General features: G+C 35.9%; 1 protein-coding gene across 3 annotated transcripts in view; it reads left to right on the top strand.

Moving 5' to 3' along the window:
* The window catches only part of UBE2E2 (ubiquitin conjugating enzyme E2 E2), a 335,999-nt gene that overhangs the window by 282,012 nt on the left and 37,298 nt on the right, over window positions 1-16,689 (top strand). For all 3 annotated transcript variants that reach the window (XM_044753980.2, XM_044753981.2, XM_014829841.3), the window contains exon 5: window positions 8,140-8,287. In XM_044753980.2, the coding sequence (XP_044609915.1) occupies window positions 8,140-8,287 (148 nt within the window). The remainder of the gene's footprint in view (window positions 1-8,139; window positions 8,288-16,689) is intronic.

Below are 16,689 nucleotides of genomic sequence, written 5' to 3'. Positions count from 1 at the left end.
CCAGGAAGAAGCAAATGCAAAACAGTCCACAATCCAAGGCACATAGGACTTCTACAGAAAAATAACAGTGTTCACTGAGGATGAACTCACACTCAAAGATTGCAGTCCACACTGTGATACGATCCTACCATGAAGGAGAAGCAGCTGGAGTACCATTTCTGAAACTTGAGACAGTAGAACAAGTCACAAAAAGACACGAAAACATATAATGAAAGAACAAGTCATTAATAAAAACACACGAATTTGAAAAAGAACCAAATTGAACCTTATTCAATATAGATATGTTCCTGAAACATTCTGTATGAATTGAATTTTTATAAATTATTGGTCCCTAATGCCATACCAAGTATCCTCCCTTATAGGAGTTGGGAGGAATCTGTGGCTGCATGGTAGTAAAGGGCCCTGGGAATTGAATAAGATGCTCCCATCTTCTAAGAGATTTGCTACTCATGGTGGGGAATATTTTCTAGTTGCATGTTTTTCTACATCTGTACTTAAAAGGAACTGAGAAAGACTTTAAATTTAAATGTCTATGCTGTAAAGATCTTTTATTTTTAATCATTTAAATTGTACTTGAAAGCTTTAAAAAAGTGGCTCTGGCCTGTGGTCAAGTGTAGTATGCTGTACAGTCTCATTCATAGCAGGGTGGGTATCATCTTTACACATTATGGTTTCTGGGTAATGTTTAATTTTACTTCCTTTACTGCCAGTTATTCAAGGTGGAATATATTTCCAATTTTTTTTTAATTTGGGTAAGATTTTTGTTTCATTTTGCTGATATATTTTCTTAGAGTTTCTTTAAGATTTGTGATTCCCCTCACTAATAGTGGATTTTTCCAGTCTTTATTTTGTCGCTAATAATTTAAAATAATCTTAGGTTGTGTTCGTTGTTGGTATGGTGCTCTTAAGTCAATTTTAAGAGCACTGGAAATCTCAGGGAGGGTGGTTGTACTGACATTTTTTCAATGTGTACTAGTGACCTGTCCAAATAAACCAGTTTCATAGTGAGCTTATGGCCAAGATCCATTTGAATGATGTTAACCCTGCTATTTTTGGACCTTTGTTACATGATTCACTGATTTATGGCACAGGGGCTCCAAATATTTCCTCTCTGGGTCTCCATGAAAAACTATTTTTAAGAGGAATGTATTTCTCACTGATCTCACACTTCCTCAGTAAAATTATAGTGCCATTTATCTCCTGATCAAAATTTTTTTGAAAAATAGAGGCTATGTGGAAAATAGAGGTTATTACTGAAATATTATTGTAAATGCTCATTTTAAATATCATTATCAGCTTTCCAGCTTTGAAGTGTTTATTTCCTTTAAAACATTTTCCTTAATTATGTGTAGAATCAATTTGTCAGAAATACTTGATTAAAATATTTTATTCACTCTCTCTACTCATGCCCTACATGATCTCTTTCCCCTTACAAAACCACTTTTTGTCCATATATGGAATGTTGTCTATACTCTAGAGTAGAGGAGTGGTATAAAGAAAACATTTAGAATCCGGGTGGTGGAGGAATTATTACGTGAACACGCATTGAAATAATCTAGTAAAAGTACAGGTGAAGAGGGAAAGGGAGACTAACGGTGCTTGAATTCCTGCCGGGCGCCAGGCATGGTGTTAGAACTTTTTGTGTACTTCAGTCTTCACAGCCACTATGCATATAGCTATTATTTTCCCCATTTTACACATAAGGAAACTCAATCTCAGAGATGCGCTAAGTTGGTTTGTCCAAAGTCAAGATTCCAGCCCAAGTCCAGCTGACATCCAAAACCATATATTATTCTCCTAATACACCTCTTGGATCTTGGAACTAGAGTGGACCTTAGAGGTAATCTGATTTAAGTCTCTTGTTTTGTCAGGAAGTAGAGGCTCAGAGTAGCAAAGTGACTCAACCTAGATAATTCACTACTTAGTAGCATTCTTTTATGCTATAGTCAGCATAAAGAATTTTTTTTTTCAAAGATTGGCACCTGAGCTAATGTGTTGCCAATCTTTTTTTTCTTCCCTGCTTTTTTTCTCCCCAAATCCCCCCAATACATAGTTGTATATTTTAGTTGTGAGTCTTTCTAGTTGTGATATGTGGGACACCGCCTCAACATGGCCTAATGAGCGGTGCCATGTCCACGGCCAGGATCCAAACCCTGGGCCGCCAAAGCAGAGCACGTGAACTTAACCACTCGGCCATGGGGCCGGCCTCTAAGAATTTTTTTTAACTCTTTCTAAAGTTATTTTTAAGGAGAAGTGATTCTGTGAAGTATAGAAATAGCACAGCTACACTTTAAGGTACCTTTTAAGATAAAGTAATAAGGCAACTGGGAAATATAAGTACACATTGTATTCCTTTCTTATTGCTGCTGTAAAGATTAACACAAACCTGGTGGCTTAAAACAATATGAATTTCTCGTCTTACAGTTCTGGAAGTCAGAAAACTAAAATTAGGGTGTCAGCAGGGCTGCATTACTTCTAGAGGTTTCAGGGGGAAATCCATTTCCTTGCCTTTTCCAACTTCTAGAGGCTAACTGCACTCCTTGGCTCATGGCCCCTTCCTCACATCACTCCAACCCCTTGCTTCTGTTGTCTTCACATCCTCTACTGATCCTCCTGCTTCCCTCTTACAAGGCCCTTGTGATTATATTGAGCCCACCCAGATAAGGCAGGATAATCACCCCATCTCAAGATCCTTACCTAAATCACACCTGCAAGTCTCTTTTACTATGTAAGGTAACATTCACAGGTTCCAGGGATAGGCTGTGGACACCTCTGAGGGGAGAGGGCATTATTCTGTCCACCACACCCATTCACCCACGTGCCTGCATGGGTGTTTATATGTCACACATAAATTAAAACCCTTCTCATCCAGAGTCAATCTGGGAATTAACTATTGTGGATAAATAAGTTTTTGGTATCACTATGTCCAAATCATGTTTTTAAAATTTCCTAATATTTGGAAAATGTTCTAAACTATGATATCTTCCTTGCCTTTGAAAACAGTATTCTCAGTATAATTTTACCTTTCCTTGAGGAATGGTAGCTATCATTGCAAACATCAGTGTCAAGCTGTGCTTCAAATACAGCGATAAATGCAAATACAGGTGTAGGTTTGTGTAGTACACAGAACTCAGTGTGTATTCCCTGGAACTGGAATTTTCCTTATAGTCATCTTTTATCACTTGGATCTTTGTCAGAAGGGTGAAGTAAATGTACTGCTGCCCAGGCCCCTGAACAAGATAACATGATGGGCTTTCTGGAAAATTGAGTCAGATCAGAGCAGACCTTTGTAGGGTGAAGGTGAGCGGAGGGTGCTTCCTCAGCCTCTAAAACCTCCTTCTAACAGTTGCATATCCTTTGTTATTTGTCAGTATTCAAAACAACATTTTCTATTTCTGCATCACTAATGACTAAGGACTGCAGACAGTTCCTTATCAGTTTGCATCTATTCTTCTCTCGCATTTACCCTACCTTCGTTGATAGTGTCTGGAACAGAATGCTGGCTGTTTTGAGTTTTTATTAGCAAGTTTTCGCCTTGATTGTGGAATGCTTTTGTTGATGTGATCAGACCACACAGTATTTAAATAAGCAATAACAACTATAAACATTTTTATGTTGTTGGGGCCTGCCCAGTGGTGCAGCAGTTAAGTGTGCACATTCTGCTTCGCCGGCCCGGGTTTCGCCGATTCGGATCCCGGGTGTGGACGTGGCATCACTTGGCAAGCCATGCTGTGGTAGGCGTCCCACATATAAAGTAGAGAAAGATGGGCATGGATGTTAGCTCAGGGCCAGTCTTCCTCAGCAAAAAGAGGAGGATTGGCAGCCGATGTTAGCTCAAGGCTAATCTTCCTCAAAAAAAAAAAATCTATGTTTGAGTGCCTGGCACATATTGAGTGCTTACTAAATATTTGTTATTTTTATTATTGGCTTAACCTATATGAAATCTCTTTTGAAATAATAATCTGTCGGACAATTTAGTAAAGTAACATTATGAGGCAGAAAGATATTAAAAATATCTCCTGCTTCCTCAGGATACTCTCCACAGTTTCCCAGCTTTCAGTCTACTGTAAGTTGTGGTTCTAAAAATGCTCTTTTACCTAAAGAACAGTAAGGTGTTACAACTCCTCAGAGAGGTAGTTGTCTGTTTCAGCAAACAGTGGGCTCTTTCTGTGTGCCAAGCACTGCATAGGACATCAGTTGAAAGAAAACACTTTCGTGAGTAATTCATGGTTTGGTGAGGAAGTCCTTTGGCAAGTGAGATAACAGAAATAGGAATTTGATGAGAGAACCCCAAAGAGGTCATGGCTTACATTCCAAGAGGTAAATGTGTGACACTACTCAAAACTCCAGGATCGTGAATTTTTCCCAGCTTGGAAAGGTGGTATTTGTAGAAGTCCATAGCATTAGAACATGTAGGAACCATCAACCTACCTAAGGTAGTTTAATTCAGTGTGATTTTTTTCATGAACAGCGGTCAGGACAAGTTGACAAACATCACCAAAGTCAATCCTTTTTGTCAGTATTATAAAACATTAAAGTGTAAAACATTCTCTGTCCAAAAAATCCACAAGATTCTTTGCAAACTCATGCTTTGAATGGCTGAATTCGGAATAACAAACTCAGAATGGCTAAAATAAAGCATAGTGATAATTCTAAATGCCAATAGGATGCAGAGAAACTGGATCATACTGCTGGTGGGAATATAAAATGGTACAACCTCTCTGGAAAAAAGTATGGCGGTGTCTTATAAAACTAAATATGAGCTTACCATACAGCCCAACAATTGCACTTTTAGACATTTATCCCAGAGAAATAAAAACCTGTATTCACACGAACACACACAAATGTTCATAGCAGCCTTAATTTTCATAGCTAAAAACTGGAAACAATCCGTTTGTCCTTCAGTGGGTAAATGATTAAACGAACTGGGACATCCCTACCATGGAATACTACACAGCAATAAGAAGGAACAGACTACTAATATGTGCGACAACTTATGTGGATCTCAAGGGAATTATGTAGGGTGAAAAGAGCCAATTTCAAAAAGTTACATCCTGTATGATTCTGTTTATATGGCATTCTTGAAATGACAAAATTAGAGAGATGAGGAACAGGGTGGTAGTTGTTGAGAATTAAGAAGGGAGGAAAGGGGGGAAGATGACTGTGGCTATTAAAGTGTAGGACAGGATGTTTGTAATGAAACTGTTCTGTATTTTGACTGTGGTGGTGATCAGACGAATCTACACATGATAAAACTACATAGAAACAAATATACATGAGTGCATGTAAGATTGGTTATATATGGAAAAGGTCAATGGACTGTATCAATGTCAGTTTCGTGTGATATTATTCTACAGTTATGCAAGATGTTACCATTGAGGGAAACTGGGTGAAGGATATGTGTGATCTGTCTGTATCATTTTTCGTAATCTTGTGTGAATCTATAATTATCTCAAAATTAAAATATTAAAAAAAAAAAGGCATTGAGGCTGGGTAGGAGAGCATGGGCCTTTGGATCAACAAAACTGTGTTCAACTTCTGGCTCCACCACTTACCAATTCTGGGACTATGAGCCAGTTCTTTAACCTCTCTGTGCCTCAGTTTCTTTGTTTTTTTAATTTTTTTCCAGTTTTATTGAGACATGACTGATATATAACATTGTTGTTAGTTTTAGGTGTACAGCATAATGATTTTATATATGTATATGTTAGGAAATGGGTACCACAATAAGTTTAGATAACATTCATCACCTCACGTAGTTACAATTACTTTTAGAGTAGAAACAATAATACTGCTTCCTTCCTTGTGTTGTTTTGAGGATTAACCGGCTCAGAGTAGCCAATCAATATCTGATAGGTTTTAAAAATATCATATATAAAAGTCACTCTTCATTTACATTGGATCATAAAAATATTTTGTCTTTTCATCTAGCACTTAAAGGGATGGGCGATCTGACTTCTCTGCAGAATTTTAATATTACTAGGTATTCTCTATTTTATTAACTTCTCATGTCGTCTTTTCTACTTTCACTGAGTTTACTCGATTATTTTTTTTCCTTCCTTAGTCAGACACTTAACTCATTAAATGTCTTTCTTCCTTTCTGATACATGCATTTCAAACTGTAGATTTCTCTTTTACAACTGTTTTAGCCAAATCACAAATTTTGGTTTGGCAACCCAACATTTTCATTGTCATTCAGTTATAAATATAGTTGACTTTTTTCTTTGATCCAAGAATTATTTGAAAATGTTTTCTTCAGTTTCCAAACATATGATGGAGGATCTTTGTGGTCTTAGTAATTCTTTGAAATATGTTAAGCTTCCTTTGTAGCTTAGCATCTGATCAATTTTTATAAACGTTTCTTATGTGCTGGGAAAGGAATATGTATTCTTTAATTACTGAGTGTAGAATTTTATCTTCATTCAGTTCTTTGATTTTGTTAATTTTGTTGTTTGTATTTTCAGTGTCCTTACTATGTTTTGCTGTGGTTGCCCGCCCTATCAGTTACTGCAATGAAAATGTCATATATTTGATCTGATAGTAATAACGTAGTCATTTAAGCTCTTTTTTAGTTAGTGTATGCATAGTGTATATGCCCAGGGGTTAGAATTCTCAAGGGAAACACTTTTGTCCCCATTCCAGAGCCCAGGCTTTCTCTGGTGTCTTTGCTGTCTCTCCCATAAGACGTTCTCTTTTCAAGTTTATCTATTTACTGAAAGACTAGCTGCTGCTCAAGTGTCCTAATTTATGTAAAGGCTCTCAATTCCAACCTCTTGCCTCATAGAGACCTAGGATTTCTTCTTATTTCTCCATGCGGGCATCAAAACCCAAGCCTCCAATTTATTAAGACTGACTACTATCCTTCACCTCCTCCCTCTTTCCCAAGCCCCAGCCCCTGGCAGCTACACTGTCAGCTCGTGTGCTTACTATAATTTTTGGTTTTTAATTCTGGCCTCTGGGGATTCCCCTTGAAAATGCAGCTGTGCATTTTGGTGGATGTTAGTTATGTTTTCTTCAACATTTCTAGGTGTTTGGGATGTGTATGTATAGGGAGGGATGTCGAGGTTATCCAGTCTGGCATGTTGCTAGAAGGGAAATTCTCATTAGGAGTATTAAACCAAGCCTGAGACTAGTATCCTATTGTTCAACAATGTAGAAGATGGACCTATCCTTTGTGAGACTTGACATCATATGAATTAAGTAACTCTGATGTTTGAGTAGATGCTGGATGCCTTGGTGGGGTGGCAACAGCTGCAAAGATCTACTATGTGTGTATTTCTTGGTTCAGAGCCATTTTGAACTTAGGGTACCAGAAGACTGATCTTTGGAACAGGTTTATTTCAATTTATAAATTTGAGAACATTTATAAACATGATATTAATAAATAGCATTAAAATATTATTGTTGCTTACATAAGACTTTCATAAAATAGTTTTATCAGTTATAAAACTGATTTGGACTTTCCTTTTTCAATAAAAGTTCTTTAAAAATGTTATAAGCATGTTTCAAAATTATACCTAAGCAGAGTACAATGGTGACCTAGCTATCATAAAGAAGAGCTAGACTGCACTGATACTGCTTTCAAAATATAGGACTTAAGGAGGAAAAAGCTTGTGAATTATAGTGTAGTTTTTCTGTGAACTAGGTGTATTATTTACGTGTGTGCCCTAGTTCCTATTTTTAAACCATGACATAGAATAGTATTTATTTCCTTTTTATACTATTCCCATGCTTCTTTGAATTTTATAAATGTACAAAATTCCTTAAAGCAACTGAAATCCAATAAAAATTTTCCTTTGAAATTTTTGTTTTCAAAAATGTTTTTCTTTGAAATTTTTTTAAAGGTCAGGGTTCGTTTTCCTCTTACAAACATTTCTGCAATTGCACTAAGAGTAAATTCAGTCCCCAGAATGTTAGGTAAATGATAGGACTCTTCATCAGAAGCAGAATATCATGATTTTGCTGTTGAAGTTTAGTTATCTATGCCCAGAATGATAAATTCTTGAATAATGATTTTGTTTATTGACTCTTCTCATGTGCCTAAGGAAAAATTAAGTATATGGTTCAACCAGTGACCCTTGGATTATTTTTTCTAATAAAAGGTATGTCTGTTTATGACAACTTTGTATTTTCTTCTAGGTTACCTTCCGAACAAGAATCTATCACTGTAATATTAACAGCCAAGGCGTGATCTGTCTGGACATCCTAAAGGACAACTGGAGTCCAGCGCTAACCATTTCTAAAGTTCTCCTCTCCATCTGCTCACTTCTTACAGATTGCAACCCTGGTAAGAAACTTTAAATCCAATACAGAATTGGAGCTATTCAAAACTTCAATGTCAGACCTTAGTAAATTGTTTACTACTACCACCATCACCACCACTACTACTACTATGATTGTGATTATGATTATAATTGATTTTAAATTTCCATAGCATCTAACTGCTTTCTTTTCAAATTGAGTCTTGTCATTAGTCCTTTTCAGACCTATTATTTGCCAACACGGAAAAAGCATAGGGTGATAAAAATTAATGAAAAATCATTTTAGTTGGGGAAGTGCATTTACAGAATGCTCTACATTCTACTGCCAAATAATAATGATAATTCAAATTGAATAGCTTCATCTTTAATTAGATGCCCACCAGAAGATGTTAGTTTGAGAAATGTGGGCTATTAAAATCTGATAACAACTAGGTAACACCACACAGATGTGACCTTTTTGACATCTTAATAACTGTGCATCCTTACAAGCTATTAGACCAAAAAAGTTGAATGGTCTTGAATTAGGAAATACCCAAAAAGTAAACAAGGAAATGCAACTTTCCCGGAAAACTAAAGAGAGTTCATGGCCAGGCTTTTGTGACTTGCTGGTGTGCTTAATGCTGAAAGTTTTTACTTTCTCTGTGTTCCTAGATGTGTGATTCTGTGCCTTTGACCAACTTCTTTTAACTAAAAGATAAACCAACTGCCAAGTTTTTACGTATTTGGGTTTATTTTGGAAAATACAGAAATCCAAAGGGTTTTCATTGGTGTTCTCAGTGAGAAATTTTTCTTTGAGTATTTAATTAGTAGTCTTAGTATTTCATGAGATCCCATCTTCCATGTTAAGGAATGAACTCTATTCACTAGATAAGTGACGTTTCAGACGACAGAAATGACAAGTGGGAATCAGAGTCTGTCTTAGGCTCCTGGCTAGTTTATGAAAAATGAAGAAATTATAATCTTTTTAATTTTTGTGTTATTTTTCAGTAATAAAGACTTTTTTAGTAAAGAAAGATAAAAACAGAATTTAAACTGATATCTTTATAATATGTATATAACAAATTAATGCTTTTAACATCAAAAAGAAAGTATAAATGTGCGAAATCATTATAAAATAGTTTTTAAATTAATTCATACTTCACCCCAGATAGTGAAGTTCAGTAATGCCGCACTAATTTAAAACTGAATGGCAAATGCTTTGTTCTTTCAACCTCATTATTTCTGCTTCAGTCTCATTTATCTCTGTGACTGTGTAAAACCTCATGTGGAGGTAATGTCATAAAAAGGCTTTTTTTGTGTGATATGAGGCCTAGACCAAGCGGTCCTCCTGGAAATGTTAGGACATGGAGCTGCATCTGCCTCCCAACTCCCAGAAAAGAACTTCTTCTGAGGTTTGCTGGAATCTGGAGGGGGGTGGTGGTTTTGTAAGAGAAAAATTTATTTTGAGAGGTAAAGTCACTATTCAAGAAACTTTTGATGTTAAGTCATTATGCTGTACGCCTTAAATTTATACAGTGTTGTATGTCAATTATATCTCAATAAAACTGAGGGGGGAAAAAGAAGCTTTTGAGACCCTGCTCTTTACAAGGCACTTCTAAGCACTAGATGAATAAGTTCTCATTTCTTATACATGAAATAAGATGTCCCTTGACACTTAGAGAGAAAACTCCATGCCAAGCAGCAGTCTTACCACAGAGGGCGCAAGGCCTGCTTGGTCTCCCGTCAGCCGAAATGGGTTTATCAGCCCGAATCAGCTTGTGCGTGAGAGTGTGTTCTCTGTACAGGGATCCCTACTTAGAGAAGTAGACTTATTTCACCAAAGCCTTCTCACAGCAATCCAGGAGGTTCTGCTCGGTAAATTAGAGTTTTCTTTTGCTGTGTCTCAGAAAATTACAGATGCATTCTGTAAAAAAAAAAATAAAAATAAAAATCACTCCTGGCTAAAGCAAAATCACATAAATAAAGTAAATAGATTTTGAAAATAATCTATCAATAGTAAGAATAAACCTAAAGATAAGGCTAAAGATATAATGTTCCTTAAATTTCACCAACTAGAGATAGCCTGTCTGATAGAATAGAATATTTGTAATGTACATGCTACCAAACTAAATATTCATACTTTAACATATATAAAAAAAAGTTTCCCAGTTGGCACATCATTATATGCATGTTCACACTTCTAGAATCTTAAAAAGAGTTATTTATGTTAAATAAGTCAAAATGTCCGTTCTTTTCTTTAATGGATTTACTTCACCCTGTTTTCTGGTACACTTCTAATCTCTAAATTTTTCCTCCTAGATTTAAGTTAAACTTCAATCTAACCTATCTTCAAATTATCACAGATGCAAGTTCAGTAGAATGTGAATGGATAGAATTTTCCTACACTGAATCTGTAGCGCTATTTTAACACCAGAAATGCTGTCAGCTCACAAGTAGGCCTTGCATAAGGATATAGACATTAAAGGTGCTTTCTCACTTATCTTTACATAAACTGATTTTGTTTAATCCTTTTCATACTCTTCTCATAATTTACATTTGTTTCAGAAGTTTTTGTCCATTCAGAAACAAATTTTATATGTTTCAAGATGAGGCATGATATTTATAGTCAACAGACATAAATTTAAAAACCATCCCCACTGTTTAGTAGTGTAACCTTTACTGGTCACTTAACTTTCCTCGGCCTTAGTTTCTTATATAAAGCAGAGATTATCATCAACCCTACCTAAATCACAGGATTCCTGTGAGTTTAAAATGAGATAATGTATGTGAGAGCTCTTTGTAAACAGTAATGGGCTGTTGCTGGCATTGTTTCCCAGAGTATTTAGAGTGGCAATCTGTAATTCTTTTTCTGTTTCTTTTTGACCATTACAGAGTTGTCCACTCATCCTTTGTAGGATTCTGATTGGTGTGTCCTATAATAACACGTACAGCAAAATCTCACCAATTCAGTATAATTAAGAAAAGGTCAGCCTGATTAGTAATTTTTTAATGAATTTTAGGAAATTTTAAATGAGCGAAGACCTAATACTTTCAAGCACATATAGGAAATATTAGTAAAATGTTTAAACTTACGTGGCCTGTAGACTCTGCTTTACCATGGAAAGGGATGAAGTGGGTTTTAAACGGTCACAAAAATAGAGAAAATGATTGTAATGAACTCCAGTGTATCCCTCACTCAGCTTCAAAACATGCCTTTGTTTAGAGTTTAGGTATTTTTACAGGTTAACAGGACGTTTTTTAGACAGGCTAAATATTCTCAGATAATAGTGCTTTACACCATTAATTTCCAGGGCAACTCTTTTTTAAGAGATAATATGGTAAATTTCAGAACAAGTTGCCGCATCAGGATTATTAATAATATTTGTTACTGAGTTGCTGTGGATGTAGGCTACTGAGTAAAGTCTTGTTTTTTTAAGGAGAAATTAAGATAAATTACTTAAACAACACATTTAAATAATACATATTTGAAATCATAACAATTCACAGGAGTGTTTTAATATGGAAATTTGAGAGTTTTGAAACAACATAATAATAACCCCTCTAATAGTCTAGAAATTTACTCCTGTAGACAAAATATCCAGCTGATTGGATAACATTTTGCCTTTTTAATTTGAATATTTTAGATTGTATTGTGTCTTGGGAGAAATATAATTATGAAAATTTGAAGAATTAATGTAATCCTACCAGTGGCTGAGTCAGGAGCCCTTAACAACTAAGCAATTATCTTTATTTTTCCTTACTTTCTAACTCAGCCTTCCATTCAGTATCTGGCCTGGGCAAGATGCTGTCAGTAGCAATACTGAAAATAATTCTTATTTTTAAAAAAAGATGCCTCTAAAATGTCAGAATAATTATTCCTATACAACAGCAGTAACTTGTTTCATTTTTTATTCTCTTTGTATTTGTCCTTTAAGACATCCAGGAGCTTAATGCTTATAATGGGTGTTGAATTTTTGGCTCTGTCTTATTGGTAAAGAAATTGCATAAAAGCAGTATAGGAGTGCCTTTAAACTATAGGTATATTTCTTTCCATGACAAGTTTGTTCCTGGAAAAAAATTATAAATCAAAATATTTTAGACGTATATGAAGAACCTTCTGCTTAAGAGAGAAACCTATTGCCAAATGAAACATTTAAAACTTGAATCGTGAATCCTCCCATTTGTCTTTTCTTGAAAATACAAGGGGTTTTTTGGCCTGTAACTCAGCACTACCTTCCCTCTGAGGACATTTCCCCAAATGAGTCATATCGTTTGTGATACTCAAGTGCATAGGCCAACCTACAAAAGCCTGTTCAGCTGTGTGCCTGTAGGTAGGTGTAGGTAGTACCTTCTGGGGCAACTGTTCACACCAGTGAGATGCACGACCTCTTATTCAGAGAATTGTGGCCACACATGTACTCCAGTGACTGACTTTTTTGTCCCTACTGGTCCCCATGATGGAAACATGTTCATACACAGTCTAATTCAAATGCATAAAGGCAGTTAGGACAAATGGAGACCTAAAGGAGATGTCTTTATAGTTTATCTAGCTTTGGATGCCAGCATTAGATTTTTATAAGAAAAATTCCAGAAAAGAGCACTCAGCTACAGTGCATGAATAAATAACTGCTTCACAGGAGCAAAGGCACGTAAGAGTGCCAGCCACCCCTGGTCCTCTGTAGAAGGGTACGTTTACCTGAGGAATGTGTACATGTTTTATCTAGGCAAGGATCTAATAGGGCTGGTGTATTTTAACTTTAGCCTTTTTCAGAATGGTTCTCTGCCTACAGAGACTGCGTCCTTTCAGTGGATTCACATTCAAGATATTGTGGATAGTTTAGATTGGGATTAATCGTTTCTGAGTTCAAAATAGTCTGTGTCCAATTTGGTAAAAGTTTTTAAGTGAAAGATTACTGTTTTGGGGAGGTTTTTATTTGCTTGTCTAATTTTCTGGAAAGGTGATTTACAGTTACTGTAACTAAGCAGAGAAGTCCTTGATTTATATGTGAGAGGTGCATTTAGGGAACGAGGGCCCAGTGTATGTTCCTAGTTTTCATGTTGCAAGGAGGATATCTTACAGTGAAAAAAGGGTTCTGGATATACTCCTTGATAATGTATCTGTATTGGCTTTTTCTTTTTTTCAAAATGGAAATATCTTTATTGTTTTTTCCTAAAAATAATGCATGCTTATTAAGTTTTTCTTAAATCAGACATCCTTTAACGATAAGTATTTACTTTTCATTTGAGGCTCTTTGCTCTGCAAACTTAAGTTTGATGGGACTCAGCAAAGTATATTTGTCAGTTAAGTTTGTCTCATTATAATCTTGGTGTAAATTTAGTCACAGTGGCCTCAACTTTTAGCCCTGGTTTTGACCTTCTTCTACTTAGCATTTCCCTGTGCATATTTTACTGCCCTTTAATCAATATAAATCTAGACATGGAATAGCTGTTGCTACAGATTTTCTGTTATAAAGTATATTGCTATCCCTGCAATGATAACCTCTAATTTATTGGTTTGTAAGTTGATCTCATTAAAAAGCTATTGTATCTATTAACTTATAATGAAAATTCTCTTCAATTTACTTCTTAGAAAATGCCATTTTGGGATTTTCTGTTTTAGAAATCACCAATGATCTATTTTTGTTCAGAAAAAATCTGAGAAGGAAATGATGGGGTGGGCTACATCAGTACTTGTCAGTTTCTACACTCTCCCGAAACTGGGGTCTTCCTCCACTAAAATAAATTAATTAATGTCTTTCTTAGTGTTAAAATTTAGTAAATTGTCTGTATTTGAGGTGTTTTCTCCTCCTAAATTATCTTCATATCTTTGGCATCTGATGTGCTTTAGGGAATTGGGTAAAGCTGTGGAAGCTGCATCTTCTGTCATTGTCAATGAAACGCTCTGAGAACACAAATAAGTTGAAAAGGGAAGTAGACTCTGAATATAAGTAAACACCATTCCTTAAATCACATGAGAATATGTCTTTTACTCAGAACTGTTGACCCACGGAACGATTCAAAGACTATCTTTCCCTCACTTGAGGAGTTTCTGAAGAGTCAAGAACATTTAGTGTAGCTTTTAATTTTTTCTTTATTTATTAAATGAAGATAATTAAAAGATAAGAATCAGCAATGGTGAATAAGGACTCAGATTAATTCTCCTAATTCTAGAGTAAAAAGAATTTTTTTTAAATGATAGCGAAGGAATTATGCAAGAATTGGTTATTTTAGGTCAAAGATCTTTCCTATTCCCCTAGATAACCTCTCCCAGTGTTTTTTCATTTTTTTATGGTTTAGGACCGATAATAAGTTTGTTACTCATTAAAATTAATCCTTTTTCCTTCTGTAGTCACTTTTTTTTTTAACTTTGGCCTTCAGGTAGCACAGCACTAATTAATGCTCAGTTGCAATAACCACATTACCCCTTATAATTAGTATACATGCTAATTATACATGCTTCTCTCCTGTACTCCTATCTATACTTTTTATTATGACTTAGATTATTCTTTTTTTGTTATAATTATTTTATTGAGCATATGCATTTTATTGTAAATCATTTGACTCTTGTTATGCAAAATGAGGCGTATAAATAAGATATTAAAGTTTTTGCTTGAGGTGGGTTCAAGGAGCACATTTCATACCTCACTATTTGGGTTTATTTACAGCTTCTGTCAGGAGAGACATAACTGTGTCAGGCTTTGCTAAGCAGTCTCATTCCAACAACAAGATTTATTTTTCCTGTGTCTATTGTCCAACTGTTCTGTAGTCTCTTGGTCTCCACACAAATAGAAAGGTTTCAGGTGTTATTCCCAGGCAGGGATTTGCCACAGATGTCTTTTCTGCTTAAAATATGTAGAAATGATGAGATTGTTAACTAGCTGACAGTGGTCTGTCTAATTCTTGTAAATCTTCACTGTATGCCACTTTTGAGGCTCTAAGTGCTATTTCTTTGTTGATTAACTTATTTTGCAATTTAAACTTCAGTCCCCATTCAGTCTATATCCATAATGTGGTGATTTGTTAATACAGTAGACTTGTTATTGGTAAATGGAATCATTCTAATGATATTTATTGTCAGAAGCACCTGTATCTGGTTTATAAATGACATACCATGGGTTTTACTTTATGTAAATTTAAAAAGTGAATACATTTTTAAAATTTTATAACAGCATGAAACATCCTCCAGGGTGTTGACTGGAAGGATCCCTCAACCTAGAGGCCATGGTGCTCTGATCTCTTTTCTGTCTCAGTAAAGTTCCCCATGTGGCTGACACATTCCCCTTTCAGGTGACCTTTCAGGGAGTACGGCCTTCGGAGACCACTGACACCATGCACGCAGCACTGAGGAGGCCCCTCTGTGACCACGCTGACTTTTAAAAAGTCAGAGGATTTGTTAGTGAAGCTTTTCTGTATTTTGTTAGTACTTGTCTAACATCCTCCGGGACCAGGTGTGAAAACTGGAGGGAAGAGTGATTCTCCTGAGCTGAAGCATGAGACTCTCTCCTGCTGCTGCAGCTGGACATAGCCAAAGCAGCATGAACCACGGGGCTTTTGCTTATATTCTCACATCAGCTTGTTCATTACTGCTTTCTAAAGACTGCCTCTTTCAGGAGTCCTAAGAGAAAAAGCAATTAGAAAAAAGAGAATGAACCACATCAGAGGTTTTCCAAAAAGTGGTATAAACCCACATCATCTTTTGCAAGAGATAGGTACTAGAACTTCATATAAAGCTACATTTCTCAGCCTTTGGTGACCCTACAATACTTTCTTACTCATCTTTGACCTGTCTCCAGGGCCTCTGTTGTACTTTACTGCCCGTAGTTTGTCATATAAAAACAATTGATCTGTTGTATGTGTTTTCAGAGCATGTATGCACAAACTCCACCTTCACCCCAGGCTCGGGTTTGACTCCTCCCTCAAGCCTGAATTGTATCCCTACCCTCCATAAGAGTCAGTGAGCTGGAGCCGGGGCAAAGTGAAGTGGACCAGCACAGTGTTTCTTTCTTTAGGACAGAGCTTTGTGGTGTATGTATCCTTGGTTAGTCCTTCTTTCTCCCTTTTCCTATTACCTGATCTCTTCTCTTTTATTTGTATTTCCAGCCTCTTGGTTTTTCTGCTACTACTTCTCTTTTTTTCATCCTTATTGGTCACCTGCTGTTCTCCCTTTTAACTCTTAACTTATTATAACTTTTCTTTCACCCAGTAAAATGCTTAAAAAAAAAGAAGGAAATCCAAACTCTTTTTGATTTATTTTTATTATAAAAGAGTTTTATTTATTATTATCTCTATAACCATTTGACTTAGCTTCTAGTGTCCACTGGCATGTTGTAACCTTGGAATAGTCCATTTCGCTTCATGTGCCCAGTGGTAACTCTTGTTCTTCTGGTGTACCAGGGCAGGTATGGCCTCATCAACTCTCAAAGGGGTATTGTGTCAACTCTGAAAATGT

The sequence above is a fragment of the Equus asinus genome, chromosome 21 (assembly GCF_041296235.1).
Source record: "Equus asinus isolate D_3611 breed Donkey chromosome 21, EquAss-T2T_v2, whole genome shotgun sequence".
Classification (NCBI taxonomy): Eukaryota; Metazoa; Chordata; class Mammalia; order Perissodactyla; family Equidae; genus Equus; species Equus asinus.
This window is presented reverse-complemented; position numbering and strand designations above follow the sequence as displayed.